Source organism: Osmerus eperlanus, chromosome 11 (assembly GCF_963692335.1).
Source record: "Osmerus eperlanus chromosome 11, fOsmEpe2.1, whole genome shotgun sequence".
In the NCBI taxonomy this organism is placed as follows: Eukaryota; Metazoa; Chordata; class Actinopteri; order Osmeriformes; family Osmeridae; genus Osmerus; species Osmerus eperlanus.
The window spans coordinates 9,037,804-9,055,752 of record NC_085028.1 but is presented as its reverse complement, the minus strand read 5'-3'; the positions used below and the strand labels follow the sequence as shown (position 1 = coordinate 9,055,752).

At 44.0% G+C, this 17,949-nt stretch overlaps 1 protein-coding gene across 3 annotated transcripts in view; it reads right to left on the bottom strand.

Moving 5' to 3' along the window:
- Positions 1-7,564: 7,564 nt before the first annotated feature.
- limk1a (LIM domain kinase 1a) overlaps positions 7,565-17,949 on the bottom strand; it is a 41,867-nt gene continuing 31,482 nt past the window's right edge. For all 3 annotated transcript variants that reach the window (XM_062473559.1, XM_062473560.1, XM_062473561.1), the window contains 12 exons: positions 17,663-17,860; positions 17,229-17,334; positions 16,892-17,079; positions 16,211-16,397; positions 15,842-15,928; positions 14,331-14,462; positions 14,074-14,133; positions 13,551-13,616; positions 12,661-12,829; positions 12,328-12,383; positions 11,306-11,463; positions 7,565-11,104 (listed from right to left, as the gene is read on the bottom strand). In XM_062473559.1, the coding sequence (XP_062329543.1) occupies positions 10,930-11,104; positions 11,306-11,463; positions 12,328-12,383; positions 12,661-12,829; positions 13,551-13,616; positions 14,074-14,133; positions 14,331-14,462; positions 15,842-15,928; positions 16,211-16,397; positions 16,892-17,079; positions 17,229-17,334; positions 17,663-17,860 (1,582 nt within the window). In that variant the 3' untranslated portion in view covers positions 7,565-10,929. The remainder of the gene's footprint in view (positions 11,105-11,305; positions 11,464-12,327; positions 12,384-12,660; positions 12,830-13,550; positions 13,617-14,073; positions 14,134-14,330; positions 14,463-15,841; positions 15,929-16,210; positions 16,398-16,891; positions 17,080-17,228; positions 17,335-17,662; positions 17,861-17,949) is intronic.

Sequence of the window (17,949 nt, the reverse complement as noted above, 5' to 3'; positions counted from 1 at the left end):
TGGTGGGAAAAAATTGCTAAAGCCTGTGGTGACAGGAGACTGAGTTTATATCCATTATAGGGAATGTTACTGGATTCCAAACGGACAGGCTGAGTATTGGCTATAGCACTACCTCTCATACCATTCAAGATTTAAATTTGCTACTCTGTTTGCCCGATATGGTTGTCTGATTTTGTGCTAAAGGAGTAGTAGCTCATGGTTGGATTTGATATCGAATGTTAAAATCTATCTCAGCCTTGACCAGTGTAATGAGTGTCTCTCTCTGCAGCTCCCATCATCACCACCAGATCCCAAAAACAAGTCAACATATGTCACCGGGATAATCTCTGCAGAGGGAAGCAGACACGTCTTAAGACACATGGGGACAAGATTGACCACTCGACACATTTTGGTTTAAAGGGGATTGGATCTTTTAATCCTCTTGACCTTGATTGATAGACCACAACCAGCTCTCAGAGCTGTCACTGTTTTGAGGGTTGGTGGCACAGAACAAGAGGCCTCTGTGGTTCAGCCCTGTTGGTGCCCTGCTGGCTGGGTGCTAGAACTGCAGTGGGGGCCATGGGAACCAGGACTGTGGGTATTTATAGCCAGGGCCCCTCTGATGGTGGAGTAAGGGGAGGGGTGGGGGGCTTGGCAAGGGGCCACTTCTTTGGGGGTTCAGAAGAATGTCCGGGTAACCCTCTTACCAAAAGCCTAGGGAATGTGGGGATGGAGGTTGGGAGACTAGCACAGGGCTGACGTGGAACATCTGTGAAGCTAGAGACCGAGCCCATGGGCTCAGAGGGTCTAGTGAGCAGGCCCAGTCAGAATAGGAAGGAAGTGCTGAATGCAGGAAGGGAGGCCATAGAAACTATTGGCTTAAGCCTTTAAAAGAACATTCTTAAAAAAGTTATAGCCTACAGTTGGACTAATGTTTCCTAAGAAACTCAGCATCGACATCAACCCTGAGGTGATCATTAGTGTCACCTCTCATTACCAAGGGTTACTGCCATTGACTTTATTGGCCTTGTTAATCCACCCTGGCCTCCCACACTCTCCAGCTATGGCAAGATAGTAAGATAAGAACAGGGTATTTATTTGACGCTTTATTTATTTAAACACTTACTGTATATTCCGTCCTGTCATTCTTTGCTTCTTCCCCCTACACACAGTGTCCATAAAGACAACCATGGCTGTCACAGCTGATCGTTGCATTTCTCTCATCTCCCTAACTCAATTGTTTCCCCCCCACATCAAACTGGGAAAGCCCCAAGGGGGACTGTCACCAATCCAGCCACCAGCACCTCGGTGTCTGACACTATCCACAACACTGGGTCATAGTCACACGCTGCATTTCCCCAGAGTTGAGAGAATTAAGCCCGGGTACATCTTTGCCAGAGAATAACACAAAACGACAGGTTGTGTTACTCTGACAGCCCTGATACACCACCCTCTTAGAACCCCCAAAGCCTGGTACAGAAGAATGACTCCATTGTTTGTATTTGATAGTCTGATTTAGAGTGAGATTTAGTAAGATAATGTAATAGATGCTAGAATTACAGTTTTGGAAATGAACTGTGATGCTTATTATGTTTACTTCAGATGCAGTGTAGCAAAGCATCAAAAGAGATATCAAGTGGAATCCTATTCAGCAGCTTGCGTGGCTGTGACATTTTCACACTTCTATTCATGGTGGCCATGACACAGGTTTGCAGCTGCCAATCAAAAGAAATGCCAGGGCGTGTCTGCAGGGTGTTTACACACACGCACACACACAAAAGCCAAAGAGGGAAACAAACACAGCCACTAAGGAGAAAAGGCAAAAAGACTAGCAGGACACACTACAGTTGCTAGCCTGCTAGCTAATAGGCTAATAAAGTCCAACTATAGCCTCCCTGCACCCTGGCCACAGTGGCAGGCACCAATTGAAGGCGAGGGAGCTAATGGCTAGTTGAGCAAAAGCCACAGAGGAATGCACAAACGTGGGGGGGACAGCAACCTGGGATTCTCATAGGCCTATACCAGGAGACAGCCTGTATCCCTGCTCCTTCAGAGACAGTGAGGAGATCTGTGGTCAGACTCCCTAGGCTTCTGTGCCCGGAGCTGGCACAGCCCTCGGCCAGTGCAACATCCCTCGATGTGTGCATGTATGTGAGTGTGTTTCTTGTGTCTTTTTTTAAACTAAAGAGAGGAAACCACTGCCACCCTCTTACTACACCACACCCCAGAGTCCGGCATGCGCTATAGCCACGGATGAGTGTGTTTACACAGAAGAGTACGCAAGCTGCAGACTTGGTACCTAGATTGAGATACCAAGACAAAGCTTCAAGGCCTAGCCATGGGTGTGTTCAACCGCATTCACAAGACTGGAGACAATAGTAAAAACCTCAATGATAACATGTCATCTCACTTTGTCATAAGAAGACTGCGCAACTCAGTAACTAACTCCCTGGCTCTCTGGAGTCTATGACGGGATCCCTTTGAGAATTCCGCATGAGACGTACCCCCCCCCCCCCCCCTCCTTACACACCCCAGCTTTGTCACGGAGTTTAGGAATTCTGCTGCTGAGGAAGGAACAGAGCTGTCACACCCATACGGATCCCTCCCCTGGCCCCTCCCCAACTGGTAAGACTGCTGTGGGTTGTGTTTGGAAACAACTAAACATCACCCCCCACCTCCCCCTTCATCCCTCCAAGCCCCCAGACCAAACACAGCTGTGGAGCCACTGGACCTCGATGACAACATCCAGAAGGGGAGGGGAGGGGTGGAGACGGATGGCTTTGACACTGAGGTGAGAGGGTGGCTACTGGTATGACTGGTGTGTGTGCATATTTTAGAGAAAGGGAGTGAGTGTGTGTGTGATAATTCATTAGATGTCGCCGCGGGTAAGACTTAGTGTGACAAAAGGTTCAGGATTGTGAGAAGGTTATTAAAACCATCTATACACGCACACTGTTGACAGACAACAAGCCTTGTATATGTACACACACACACACCCTCTAAGTGCAGAGGAGTCTAAATTAAACCTGGTACACCTGCAGCAGGCTGTTCTCAGATGTCACTGAGCGTGGGACATAAAACAAGAAGATCTGGATCAAGCATGAAGACCACACAGCATTTTTGCCACGTCAGGTATGTGCAGACTCCCCTGGGCCTCACAACAAACATCAGTTATCCGCCTTACCACTTTCACTGACAAGCACAACTCTGTTCAGTACCACAATATTTGAATTTGAGGTAATCTTGCATCCAGTGACCTACGGTAAGGACTATGTACCCCACTCAGTGACCCCTATCACCCGCCATGATTAAACCAAGACCGCCGATTGCAGCCAACATTGTCTTCTGTGCATACAGTAGGAGGCTAAGGAAAAGAATGTTGCATTACCTCGTCATCTGGTCAGAGGAACAATGGATGGCAGAGAGGAGCGGAAGATGGTTCCAGTGTGTCAACGGAGGTCAACGGAGACATAGGAAGAAAACAGTTCTAATTATTTACAACATTCGGTAGACACACACAAGCTGACATTCCATCAAATTCAGAGATGACCTACGGTAACAACATATGTATGGAATCACACACGGCTCAGTAAATACGAGTGAGGTTTCACACCTGTGAGCTTTGGCCCTAATTGAGAGAAAAACGATAATAATCTGTGGTGGATTGATGGGATATTAATCTGTGTATAATCTGGCACTGGATTTAACAAACCCTGTTAGAATGTGGTCACAGCAGGAAAAAGAACAGTTTCTTTAGAACAGTTGAAGATGAATACCAGGTTATGGCAGCAACATGTTATCATTCATAATACTGATGTAGTTCAGGTTCTTGTACAGCCTGGTTCATAGCCAACCCAAGCGAGACAAAATCATCTTTTTTATGCTTATCAACTGTACAGAGTCTCAATGTCTGAGAAAGCAGCTGTTTTTGTGTCTATAAAAAGCAACTGGTTGTTGAATGATGACAACATGTGTGTGTGTGTGTGTGTGTGTGTGTGTGTGTGTGTGTATGCTTGCTCTTGAGAATGTGTCAGAGGTTTACAACACATCTTTAAATTGTACATGTGTGTATTTGCAACATATTGCATGCATGTCTGTGTGTGTTTGTGAGTGTAAAAGTAAGTCTTCACATGCTTGCATGTGTTCTGTTCTTGTGCATGCTTGTGAATGGTATGTAAAAAGGGGCAGTGGCTTCTGACATATTTCTAGATTTAGGCTGCGTGCCAGTGACATCAACCCATACGATTCTGAGCCTTCTCAGAAAATGTGGTCTGACTGAAAACGGGGCAGAGGGCTGCTCATGTCAGCTTACCTGTCAGAGTTTGCAGTAGACAGAGGGAGGGGGGGGGGGGGCAATTTGGGACTGGAATGAGGAGATTCCAAATCCCACCATCATTTAGTCCTATCTGAAATGCAGCATAGTTGACCTCCTGCCCAATCCAGTTTCCCTCAATTATCCTCATAGCGGATGTAGCTATACACTGCATAGTTTGAAAGGCACCCAAAAGTCACTCAAAAGGCTTCAATACCATTTATATTCATCCCTTAAATGCAGAATATGTAAGACCCTTAAAACCAAGGCTCTCTCAAAGGACAGACAGAAAACCGTTAATTAAAAGACAGGACACACACAGTCCTCACTGCTTTACTGCACTGTAATGGCTAGCCTTCTTAATTTTTTGTGTGGTTCTTCTCTTGACCTACATGCAGTCTCTTTTACCCAGGCTGCTGTTAGGGAAGCCACAGCGGTCTGGGAAGGCTATGCCTCTCCCCCACGGTGCGTCCGCTGAAGAATGTCCACCGCTAGCCGCTGCAACAGGGCGGATGGTCAACACTGCTTACGTCTCCCACAACTGGTTGTTTTCCCAGCTGGACTTCAGAGAGAAGTCGCATCCTCGACTTTAGCCTCCTACGGTTGGCGTTGTCGTGTTGGGTTAGGGCCATGGTTTATTTGGTTTATTTTTCTTGTGTGACAGACAAACATGTCGCTTGATTACTATATGGGTTGAGAAAGCCTCATTAGACAGGCCTAGATTCCAATTGAGACAATAAGGACAGCAGTTAAAAAATGTATAGAATGGACCCAAATTAGAACTTTGTTCTGAGTAATAGAAATTTGAGATGTAATGGTATATTTGCAAAAAGTACTAAATAGCAAAGAAGTGCATGGCTACACATCAAGGGACTCCAAGTTTACAGGAGGATTAGGCCTGACTAATTCAACTTGCTGCACTGGAGCAAAACAGTACTATCAGCTGACTGTGTTGTCTTGATTTAAAGCACATCTAAAACAACTAAAGGCATAGATTCCACACACACACACTTAATCTTGGGTTGCAAGTCTGTAACCGTACCTCTGAACACGATGTGTCTAAATTAGAAGTTGTGTCTACAGTTTTTTTGTGCATGTGTGTGTGGCCAGTGATGTCAAGGCATTGGCTTCTGTTAAAGGTTCAGCCCCTGCATGTGCTAGGAAGCAACACAAGAAAGATGCAGAGAACAGCAGACAGGTATGCAGTACGAGTTCAGTCTAAATCCAGTCTCTCATCTACATCCATCTACAATGCTCCACTCCCCTTCCCATGACAACAGTCTGGAGCTGCCAGATGTTTCCCAGCCATGGCATCAGGAGTTTACAGATCAAACTCAAACAGATCAAGTTAAGGGCATATAAGGACACATTCAAGCTGATGCATCACAGAAAACTCCTGTAATGAGTTACTGTCCAGATGATTGGGCAGGACAGTCAATACCAGCAAGCCTGTCAATCACTCAAAATATATGCTATTCCTCAGACAGAAGAAGCCATTTTCTGGAATCAAGCTAACCAGTTAAACAGACAATACTACCGAGTGGATGTAGAAAGGGTGTGTGTCTAAATGTCAGGGAGTGCTCTTGTCTGGAGACTGGGAGTGTTAGACATGAGCTGCCTGTTGGTGGATAGATTAGCCCTATAGCTGCAGGCAAGCATAGCACTACACCTATGGTAAGGTCAGCAGGCAAAAAATGTAAGCCTGTCATAGATGATGTGTCTTTGGCCATCTTGGGGAAGCAGTGGACCTAATTGTCGACTGTTTGTTAAGTAGGCCTACAAGACGATGTTGTATAGGCTATTGCCAGTTCTTCCACTAAAGAAATTCTGCTACTTTGGCTATTTGAATATGATGGTCAATTCGGTACCTTCAGTAAGCCACAATGCAAAGAATGCTCTGTTTTAAGTTACAAATGAATATTAATTTAGTGGACATCAGTTCGAGATCGGATGACATCAATGACAGAGGTTTGTATGCTATAGCCAACATAAAACTGCCTGACATTACAGCATGATAAACTAGCGGTAAATGTAAACTTTGTTTCATGCAGTTTTTTAAATGATACTCCGATCAAATAGATTTGACATTATACCCAGTGAAAGTATCCCCCTTCTAGTCAATACCTCGATTTTGTCATCCATCGCTTCCATTTCAAAATAGTCATACAGTGTAATGACTGACAGCGTAATTCTTGCATAACTACAGAATTGCACTGCAATTGAAGCTAAACCCTACGCTTCCCCCGTGGCTGTCCCGTTACTTTTGGTGCTACTCTCTCCGTTCATCCACAGTCGTCTACATCCACATCTACATCTACATCCTCGGCTCAGTCTGTAGTCAATCAATACAATCGTGCTTCTTTCGTTAGTTTGTTAATTTGTTAAACTGTAGCCTAGTGTGGATGCTTTATTTAGATATTGGCATGACACTGTCCTTTGAAAGAACCAAACGTCCAGGTGTATTATTGAAAAATAATGCCGCCCCTTCACCGCCAATGAGAGATAACACGCACGAGACACGCAGAAAAGCTGTAGGCCGGTGATTCAATTTCTAATTAACGCCATCACCTGCATTGAGAATTAACAGAATTTAGCATTGCCTACTCACCGTGGTTGAACATTGCAGACCTAAACCGGTTGTTGGTTAAAGAATTTTCCATTTCGTAAAGTTTCTTCTTAACTCGTAGTCTTAAAACGCTATACCCGGACTCCTATTCAAGTAGGGTAAAATTGAGTGTATTCCCGTCTCAGTAATATTCACGACCAAACATGAAAGGCTTGCTTGAAGATATTTCGAGAAAGTGGTCCCGCTTCAGTCTCTATCTTTTCTGTATCCCTACTCTAACAGTGCGACCACACTGACTACGCCTCCTCTCTGAGTGAGGATTTTAAACGGTGCACCGTTCAGAAGCAAAAACTCCTGCTAGATTTACATGACGTCACGAAGCACAGCCTGCACCACCGTCGGAATGAAAACAATCGCACATGGATGCGCAGGGTGGATAGGAAGGTCACGTGTGCTTGGGACATTTTCAAACATACATATTTTGGGGGTATCCTTGTTTACTCTAACAATTTTCCAGCCTTTATTCACTATTTAGGCTATAAATGTCTGCGAATAGGTCTAACTGTTGGATAAGCCCCTATCTGCGTATCCAACAGTAAACATGTAGCTTATTAGGTCTAAACAATGTGTCTTATTATGTATGTGGATATTGTGTACAATATTCAATTAAAATGCATATTGCTATGCAAATAAATCAAAGTCATGAATTGATTTAAGGAGCAACAGTTTTATTCCAGCTGCAATGAAATACAGTCGTCTCCTTGGATTCTCAATGTTCACGTTCAAGATTAAAGTGCAGAATTGTTTTCACAGCTTGTGTAAAAAATAAAATAAAATAAAAAAAGAATCATAATCCTAAATTATGAAAAATGACAATGGAGGTCAGGAAATATAAATAGAACAAGAGGAAAATTTCATAAAACATATCAGCAACGATATTAAATCCTTTCTTCGGGTTTGAGCTAGTGATACAAAATCAGTTCAAAACAAATACCTTTTAGAGTCGTTGGCAAGGCTAGCTTTGAAACAAAGGCACAGCATTGTTCAGAGGTACGATCCTTTGCAAAGAAGTGCTGACATTCTCATCATCTACGCATCCGTACAAACACGTAACATGCTTGGCATGGCCTGGACAAGAGATGGACTCATGGCTAAGTGATATACATGCCCCGCTGACAACCACATTATGTGTAAAAGGGATTTTTTTTATCCAAAAGAATGCATGCTCATTGGAGACATTCTGCTTATCATACTGTTGTTGAATATTTTCGCGGCATAGAATAAAGTGTAAAGACCCTCCTATTTATTAAACCCTGAGCCAAAAGTATCCGGTCTACCATGAAGTCAATGTTGAGTAAGATGACAGTGGTCTAACAGTGGCCGAAACCCTTTCCTGACATCGAACGGTGAAGTGAAGCAATGAAAAGGACACGCAAACATCATTTGCTAATGACCTGACTGTAGGTAGCAGGCACACCAGGCTTGGACGTTGAACTCTCTGTAGCCTACTGTGGCAAACTGGAAGCAGTTAGGGGTGGTTTCCAGATTGGCAATACAGTAGGATACTGGAGCACTTTTGGAATAGCGAGCTTCAATCCATGAAGATGCTTGATGTTAAAATATAACCTGCTGTTTACAAATTCAGGCAACGACAAGCCATGGATTTCACCCTCTTCTCTAAAATCTAATTTCCATTGGCCTGCAGTTGTAGCTGCAGTCCATAACATGTGCTCCTAAATCTGATACAGTGATTCACATGCCACCAATATGGAAGCGCACATGTAGGCTAAGGAAGATAAGAGACTTTCTTTCTTCTCTTTCAACATTTAAATCCTAAAATGGCTGCCTAACTCTCCAGTTTGCCATGTAGATAATACATTTCCCAGGACCCTAAAATGCAAAGGCTCTATCAGTGACTTGCATATCAACTTGAACCAAAACCAATCACAAGTAGGCCTAACCCAAAAGAGAAAAATAAAAACAATGGCTGCAGATATAGCCATTTTGTAATATAGTGCATATCAAAGTAGCCTACTTAAATCTATACTGAAAGATTTAAGTGGTTTCATATCAAGAGACGCTGTGTTTTTCTTTCTCTTTCAGCCCCTTGCTCTCTGTACACTTTATGTTATTTTTTTGTATTTTTTTGCCTGTTTTTTATACAGTATTTAGCAATAACTTTTGTTTTATAACCTAAAACAATAGGTTGGGTTGGTAGCAGTGGTTACACACCTAGCCAGTACACCATGCAGCTCATATTACAGTGGAAAAGGAGCAATAGGTGATAGACAGACATATAAAGTAAATGAGTTTGATACTGTAAGCAGAACGCGGAAGGGATATAAAGATAGAATGAGTTAAAGACTGATTAGACATTATAAGACAACTATTTTTCTTCAGGGCCATAGAGCACAGAATGTTATGCACAACGACAGACTGAAACAGACATATTTACAGCTAACAGTTTTTTGAGTGTAAACAGTGGATATTCCAAAAGGGAGCTCCACATGGCAAGAGAAATACATTGTCATACACCAGACACATTAACTGGGCACTTATCTACACTGCCTGATCAGAATGGGACTATGAAAATCTAGGATCCAGGCTAGTTAATGCCCTATGAGAATAGAAAGTCCTCAAAACTCAAGAGAGAATTATTTGAGCCTGGGACTCTAACACTTGCATTTGATGCTCTGAAAAATACCTGCCAATTTTCATCTAGCTACTTGATTCTGTGTTAAGCTAATTGATGTTAAGGCTTTAAGCCGCAGAGGGGGAACTATACGTTTAGATGACACTCTTAAAACCATACAAAAGCTTGATTTTCGAGATTGAATTGAACACACACCAGAATGCTAACAAGAGCGCCAGCATGACTTTAACATGCACGTTTTGTGGTACATACATGTCCCCAGCATAATCAGCTACTGCCTGGCTATTATTTTTTTCTTTTCCTTTTTCATTATCTGTCCTTTATTTCAACATTAGCCCAATAAAAATATAGCAATGTGTAGCATACGTATACAAAATATGTCTGTACATTTACAATATTTAAAACATTTACAATATCACCAGCTAGTATATACATAGGTATGAGCTTGAGTACATGAGATTTCACCCCAACTCAAGTGTGATAAATGAGAGGAACAGGCTCACATGAATTGGGAAAATGTACCAAAGTTATGAAAAACGTGTACCTCAAAGTCAAATCAGTGCTACACATGGTGAGAGAGAGCGACACAGCACACAGAAGGCAGAAGAACCACAGAAATACGGACTCCGTTTTTGGTGTGACCAGTAAGAGTTGAGAGGGAGACCAGTTACAAGATTCAGCAAAACTATCTACGGTCATGCAGTTTTAAAGGAGAAAAGAAAAATAAGTTTGAAAACCTAAAAAACTTTGCTCCATTATATATTACATTTGGACTGTGCGTGAAGTCTCAAGTTATGTGTTCTGCGTCACGTAAAAAGGGTCCTTTTCCTTAGCATTTCAAAAGCGGTTTCAAAACAACAAACCAAAACCAAACCGAATCAGTCACACAGAGGAACACTTGCAAACACACAACGCACAAATACTCTGCAGGGACGCCGAGACAAAGGCATTGCTTTGCTGAGGCCACTGAATCTGCTTGGACATCATATTTGTAAGCTTAACAATTGCGAAAAATCTCTGGCTTTTGATTCCAGATTTGATGACTTGATTTGGGATTTCAAAGCTGAGACTGATTGCAGCAATGTTTTACAGCATACTCAAGCTATGGTAGTGAAATGTATTTCTTGGTTTAAGTTGAATGAGTGCAATTCACACTTGTGTTTTTAACACCTCCGTTCACCCCTGAGTCTATAGACCTTGCCAGTCTATACCAGCCCATGCCAGCTCATGCCCACTCTGGCCAACCTGGCATGCAGAGGTACTGACAGATCCTGACACCCCCTTTTGGGCATTTCAATGTATACACTCTATTGCCCAAGGTAGGCACTACACTCCCTAATGCCTGCCACAACATGGCACCTCTCCTTTAGCCCACCCTTGAAGGGTTAGCAGCAGCTCGTCTGCTCTGGCTCCCCGGTGCTACTCAGGCTGCTCAGGGTGAGGGTGCAGGCCGTTCTCTGCCCGCACTGCCACCTTGGTGTGGTTTTCCCAGAATGCCTTGTGCATCTTGTCCAGTTCAGACACGATGGGGAGGCGCATCTCCAGGTGCATCTTCAGGTTCTCCAGCCACTCCTCTAGCTTGGTGAATGCGGGGCTGTGGAGAGACCAACCAATCAGAAAGCCTTTCTTGATATTTAATAGCAGTGAGATCACTAACACTGTATTGTCTTTGTTGAAGTACGGTATGAACTTCCAACACCGATACAATATGCCCCACAGTGTGCTATAACATAGTAGGACCTAGTAAAAAAAAAGTACCTGTAGCCTCCAGATGCTACGTTTTTTTTGGTCTCACCGTTTCTCAGCGTCAAGGTCACAGCACAGCGCAGCCATGGGGAAGAAGGCCGGTGGACAGTTAGCGGGACAGAAGTGCTCCAGAAAGCCTGACACGTTCAGCCCAAAGTCCCCAGCCCTGGGTAGGTAGTCAGGGTCTGCATTCACCCGGCCGATGATCTGGGTGGGGAGAGACAAACAGGTCAGGGCCAGGGGTTAAAAGCAATGGGCAGAGTAAGTAAGTATTTTTGTGTAGTCATTAAGAATGACGAAAATAATCAGATTGTTGGAAATGTGCTTTACTAACAAAGCTAGCAGATGTGGGGGTCAGATGGCTGAGCGGTTAGGGAGTCGGGCTAGTAATCCGAAGGTTGCCAGTTCGATTCCCGGTCATGCAAACTGACGTTGTGTCCTTGGGCAAGGCACTTCACCCTACTTCCCTCGGGGGGAATGTCCCTGTACTTACTGTAAGTCGCTCTGGATAAGAGCGTCTGCTAAATGACTAAATGTAAATGTAATGATATTGATTCTAACAATAAATGAGGCATGACATAGTTGAATCATTAGCAATTAAACAATGCTACTAATGACTCATTTCATAGCAATGCCAAGCTAGAACGTAATTTACGTAAGGCCAGGAAACTCACTACAACAAAGGAGAGCGTGAATCCCTTCTTAACAGGATCAGCCTCAATTCAGATACATAGATGAACCACCAGAACACATAGCAAAATATTCTACCCAGACCACCACAAACCTCCCCTCTCAGTCAGTGGAACGGCCACATAAAGAGAAGGCCTCTTTCTCCTCTCTAATCCCAGATGCTTTTGGAGTCTCCGACTAATGATGTCCATGTGGAGAGGCTACAGCGATATTTTAAGCATTTTAACAGAGCCAGAGCCAGTTGAAGCATGATAGTTACCATGCTGCTGAAGTTCTCAAACACTCACACTCAGACGAGCACGTTCAGATTTCCAAGACTTGGAATATAATCAATAATTATTCTGGGTTTATTTCCACATTAGAGTTGTCAGGACCGCTCACCTCACACAGCATGATGCCGAAAGAGAAGATGTCCACCTTTTCGTCGTAGCTCTTTCCTGTGTGGGAGAACGTTGCATAGGAAAATGTGAGGCAATTGACGCTTTGAGGGTACCTCCGTGATGTGGGTTACAAAGAATGTTAGTATGACATTTTTGTGAGGAATCTGATCTCTTTAAAGACACGCTGAGTAATTGAGCGGCAATTCATAGTTATAGCAGGTCAACTCTGGGATGCTGCTGCTGCCTTCTAACCGAGAAAAACACTGTATGCACACACACATATACACACACACAGAACCTTAACAAACAAATACACATTCAACACACAACCCACCATGGATCATCTCAGGGGCCATCCAGTAGGGGTTCCCCACCACGGTATATCTCTTCCTGCGGTCAGGTTTCTTGAGGCCCTGGAGTTTCCCTGACAACAACTTGTCTTGGTTCTTGTCCTCCACCATGAGTCGGGCCAGGCCGAAGTCTGCCACCACCACGCTGTTGTTCTACAGGAACAGATGAGGGGAGAGTCAAAGATATGATCCACCACTCTTAGCAGCGGATACAGGGATTGAGAGACAGTGGAGTATTTTACATCTAACAGCAGAATAAAGCTGTGTCAGTAATAAAAAAAAAAACACATTTATAAAAGTTTGAGTAATCCCAGATGACATTGTGTGTGTATATTTGTGAAGGAGAGAAAGAGAGAGAGAGACAGACAGAAAAATAGATAATTTTCATATCTATGTAGACTTTAAAACATACAGCGGAGAGTACTGTCTCAAACATTTCAACACTAAAACAAATACTTCCACAGCCCTTTAGGCTGAACATGGTATAATCAAAGCTTTTCGGTTTTCTGACATCAGCTGTAACAAATTCGTCAAACATCATCTGTTTTCACAACCTTAGGTGTGGAAGTTTATTCTATTCTACATTGTTGAACTCATACGCCTGCGGTTGTTCATATCTACTGTCATGTACCCAGACAAAGGCTTCTCTGTCTCTCTGGATTAGGAATCCCTCCACCTCTTTCACTGTCAGATGTCTGTCATCAAGAGACAAACCTACAGTATGTCATCTGGACGGACAGGTGCACTGTCTAAATCCTCAAAGAAAACACACAAACTTAACAGACTCCATATTATCTCTCTTTCTATTACACACTAACACGCACAGATACACACTTAAATGCTTGCACACACACTTCACGTCCTCAGCTCTCACCTCTCGGACCAAACAGTTGTGTGAGTTCAGGTCTCGGTGGATTATGTTCATGGAATGCAGATATGCCTTTTGATGGTGAAGAGCAAGGGAGGAAGAAAAGAGGAAAGAAAGGAGATTTAGAAAATAGAAGTCAGGTTTAAATCTCAATCTTAAATCCCTGAACAGACTTGTAGTGTTTCTCTCTCTGTATCAAACACTTGGCATTCACAAAGCATGTTCTCTAATCCATAGTCATGTGCAGCATTAATCACAAAGCCTAAACCAAAAGGCTGCACTCTGACAACCCAATTCATGCTGTCATTGTTTCGTAGGGGGGAATTCTGCAGAGCCTAAGATGAATGCTCTTGTTGCACCTCCCCTATATGTTCACTAGGGGGCATAATGAGGTTAATATTACTGCAGAGTGGATGAATCACTGCACTGCAGGTCCTGTGTCTGGTTTTGGGGGTGCGTTCACTTGGGGCAGTGTTTTTTTCTTACTGTCCTTTTTTTGTATTATTTGGGAGTCGGGTCATTTACTCACCATGCCCGCAGCAATGTCCTTGGCAAAGCTCACTCTCTGGTTCCATGGATAATTACTGTCCTGCTCAGATATAAATTAGAGAAAAGATTTAACAAAAAATGACAAATTAATGTTTCACTAATTAACAACTTTGAATTCTTGAAGTCTTATAGACACACAGGGACACACACATTCACCAAACTGACCACACACACAAGCCGTCTCAAACCAACGGAGGCACAAGTAACAGACAACTCAAACAGCCAAAATGGTCTTACCATTTTCTTGATGATTTCCCTCAAAGTGCCTCCTTTAATGTACTCAGCTATGAAGTTGAGCCTCTTGTCTTTGTAGAGGACCCCAATGAACTTGAGTACATTGGGGTGTTCCAGACAGCGCATGACCTTAACCTGGTGGGTGGAAGATGCACACTGTTAAACAGAACTTGACTCTCGACACCACTGACATACTCTGAGCTTATCATAATTGACCATTGTTTTGTTTTGAGGTTTCAGCAAGCATTGAGGAGTAACACAATGAGCTGGCCAAGTGTATTACAGAGTGTAGGGTACTGGCCACCATTGTCAGTCTTGGTGGATATTCAGGGTCAGGATGACCACAAAGTGCAGTTTATGAAATATAATGTAATGTTTGAATCACAGGCTTGCGTTTCCACTTAAAACATAAAAGTGTCCCCACCCTCATTGGGTTACCGTATGAGAATGAGAGGACCGTTCATCCTATGAGCAAACAAACAAACATACCCTCTGACCGCCCAACCCCTCTGCCCATCACACACAGTTATTCTCAACCCAAACACACCCAACGTCTGCTTCGACTCATACCGTTAACCCTCTTAAGCCTCCACACATTCCAGCAGGTTCTCCTTCTAGGCTGTGGCTAGCTTACTCCAGCTCTTGAGGAAACACCAAGGGCAACGAGGGAAGCATGTTCACGCTTCTAACTCCTGTAATAACTCTGCCAGCCATAAAGAATAAGAAGACCTCCCACTGGCAAACAACTGCAAGAATGTTGGGGTGAGGTTTTATTACTGTAAGGTTTATTAGAAGCCTGTCTCACACCAATTATCAGGGAAGGGCTCAGTTCAGCTCATAAAGTAATCAGACACAAACAGACTGGGGAGCCTGTTTTTCTAACTCTAGCTTTTGATGCTTGGTCTCAGGATAGACATCCGGCTGTTTGGGTCTGGTGTCCATTTCAAATTGCAGACCAGCAGAGTGTAGGCTGTCCATTTCTTCTCCTCTGTTTTCCTCTCCCAAAAAAAAAATCATTCCGCAAGCAATACCAATAACAATTCTGTATCTTCCCTGATTATCAAGTCAACGTAATGACAGGGCAGAGAGACATCGTGTGTGCTTTAAGATGAGAGGAAATTAGTCTGACCTACAATAATAGACTTTTAGGAATGTCCGTGCCTCAGACCAGGAGGTCCCACATACACTTCATGATCTAAACGTCCACTCCCACTAATGACTGACTTCACTTAAACCAGACAGACACTCCCCCTAGATTGTAGATAGATAGTAGGCCATGGAAGGACAGAAAAATGTGGGCACTGATCTTGGGCCATGAGTCACGACCAGTCAGGCAGAGATGTCTGACAGAAACAGATATGCAATGCCTTGGGAGGGAGACTCAATCATCAATGAAAGTCACAAAGTCATTCTTCAGGTTTGAGGAAGCTGACAAAGTTACCCTGGCAACAGCAAATGATGGGAGCTTACGAAAGAAGCACCGGTTACAAACATTTATGGAAGTAGTCACTCACCTCCTTGAGGAATGTCAGCTGTGTTTCATCATCAAAGCGAATCAACTCCTTCATCACCATCACCTCGCCTGTCTCTCGGTGTGTCACCTGGAAAACACACACAGTGATCTTATCATCCTGTTCCATCATGAAGCACAACCGATCAGCATGTAAGTAAAAAATGTCCAGAAGTCGGTTCTCCCTTCTGCCTAATGCACACATAATTGTTCCCTACTTGAGTGACTCTTCCCAACAAACTTAATTACAGTATGCTCATCACAAATGTGCCACAATGGTGCCCCCTTCTGACTGCTTGATTGCATGCAGTATAATACCCTCTGGGATTGAGACAGGATTTTGGACTTAATTGCTCCCATCCATCAGCTGTACCTTGATGGCCTGTCCGAAGCAGCCTTTTCCCAGCACCTCTCCGTGGATGAGGTCAGAAGGTCGGAAAATCCGGTGCATCCGATTGGATACGACACGGAGAGACTCTGAGCGATTTATGTCTTTCCTCTGTGAGAGAGGGGATACCGCATTGCTGGAGCAAGGAGACTTATCAATGCTGTAACTCCTCCTGGTGACAGAGAGAGAGAGAGAGAGAGAGAGAGAGAGAGAGAGAGAGAGAGAGAGAGGACACACAGAGACTTCCTCTGTCAGACAGTATCAGCAACAGGCAGCCATATTTACTTCATGGTGTTAAATGCATCTGTCAACCCTGTCATAAAGCATCGCTCCAGCAATTAGCTCCTTAATGGAGCTAATTAGACCCAGCATCAGGGTCTGGCAGGGTATGGCAAGGCATCAGTGAGATAATCAAACATTTACACATGTACACTTATCACTCCTTTTGAGATAACCACTGAACATGTGACCCAGCTTGTATATCTTTTAATTCAACTATTCAAACATAGAATGGAATATGCTTTTTTTAAATTCCAAGATAAATGTGTTAAAATGCAAGACAAATGTGATTCAAAACACAAATAAACAATCTCTGCTCTAAACTGTGGTAGTCTTATTCCTCTACTGTGTGTGACTTCATGTACGTTACGTCATTCTGGTCCTTACGTGATCATTCGTGAGCGCAGGTTGCTGATGTCTGGGTTGGGGGGCTGCGTGATGGGCAGGATGGGGCTTGGCCCCTCGGACAGGGGCGTGCGGAGGGGCCCGTCCACCTGCTCCTGCCCCTGATCATGGGGGTCGTGCTCGATGGTCAGCTGCAGCAGCCGGCTGGTCTCCTGAATAAGGAGGTCGATCTGAGGCAGAGGAGAGTCAACATTAGCACAATGAATGGTTATTTGGTATCGTAGTATGACTTACTGTAGAGCACTTAATATGGCACTAGCATGTGTAGCATGCTAATGCTAAGTTCGATAGCTGCTGAAGATAAAGAGGAGGTTGTTACCTCATCCAGAGGAACATTGTGGATGGGCGTGCCGTTAATCTCAAGGATCCTGTCTCCAACATGGATGGTGTTCTTCACATCAGGGCTTATACACTCAGGGTCCACCCTGAGGAGGGGCACAGGGAACCAACATCAGTCACCTAACAAAATACATCTGGTGCAAATGATGGTCAATATTCTAATATAGTAGATTACAATCAGGACTGTGTCACATCCTTTTGATTATAAAGGTTTTGCGATGGGATTCATTTTCAATTAATAAAAAACGTTATCTACCTCTGACCAGCTTTTCATTTCCTTGTCAATTGATACATTTAATAAGATAAAGTCCCCACCCCAAACCCACACCACAAACAAATCAGTCTGCAGTTGCTAGTTGCCTGTTAGTGCTCTGGCCGCTCCACCTTTGAAAGGCTCGGCGGGTGCGTACTCACTGGGACACTCTGACGGTGGGGCAGTTTTCGGGGCTGTAGCCGTTGGGGCTGACCGGCTGGTCGATGGCCACCGAGATGCCCCGCTTCCCGTCAGTGGAGGCCGGGATGGACACGAGGGTCACGGTATGAGGGATCCTGGAGCACGGGGAGTCTGGCAGCGACACCGGGGTCACGATGGTGTGGTAGTAACAGTGACCGCTGAGGGGAAAGAGGGGACCAAGTGGAACAAAACCTGTGTTACTCATGAGTCATGGTAGGGACCCGACAAAGACTGTTGCTGTCGTTTA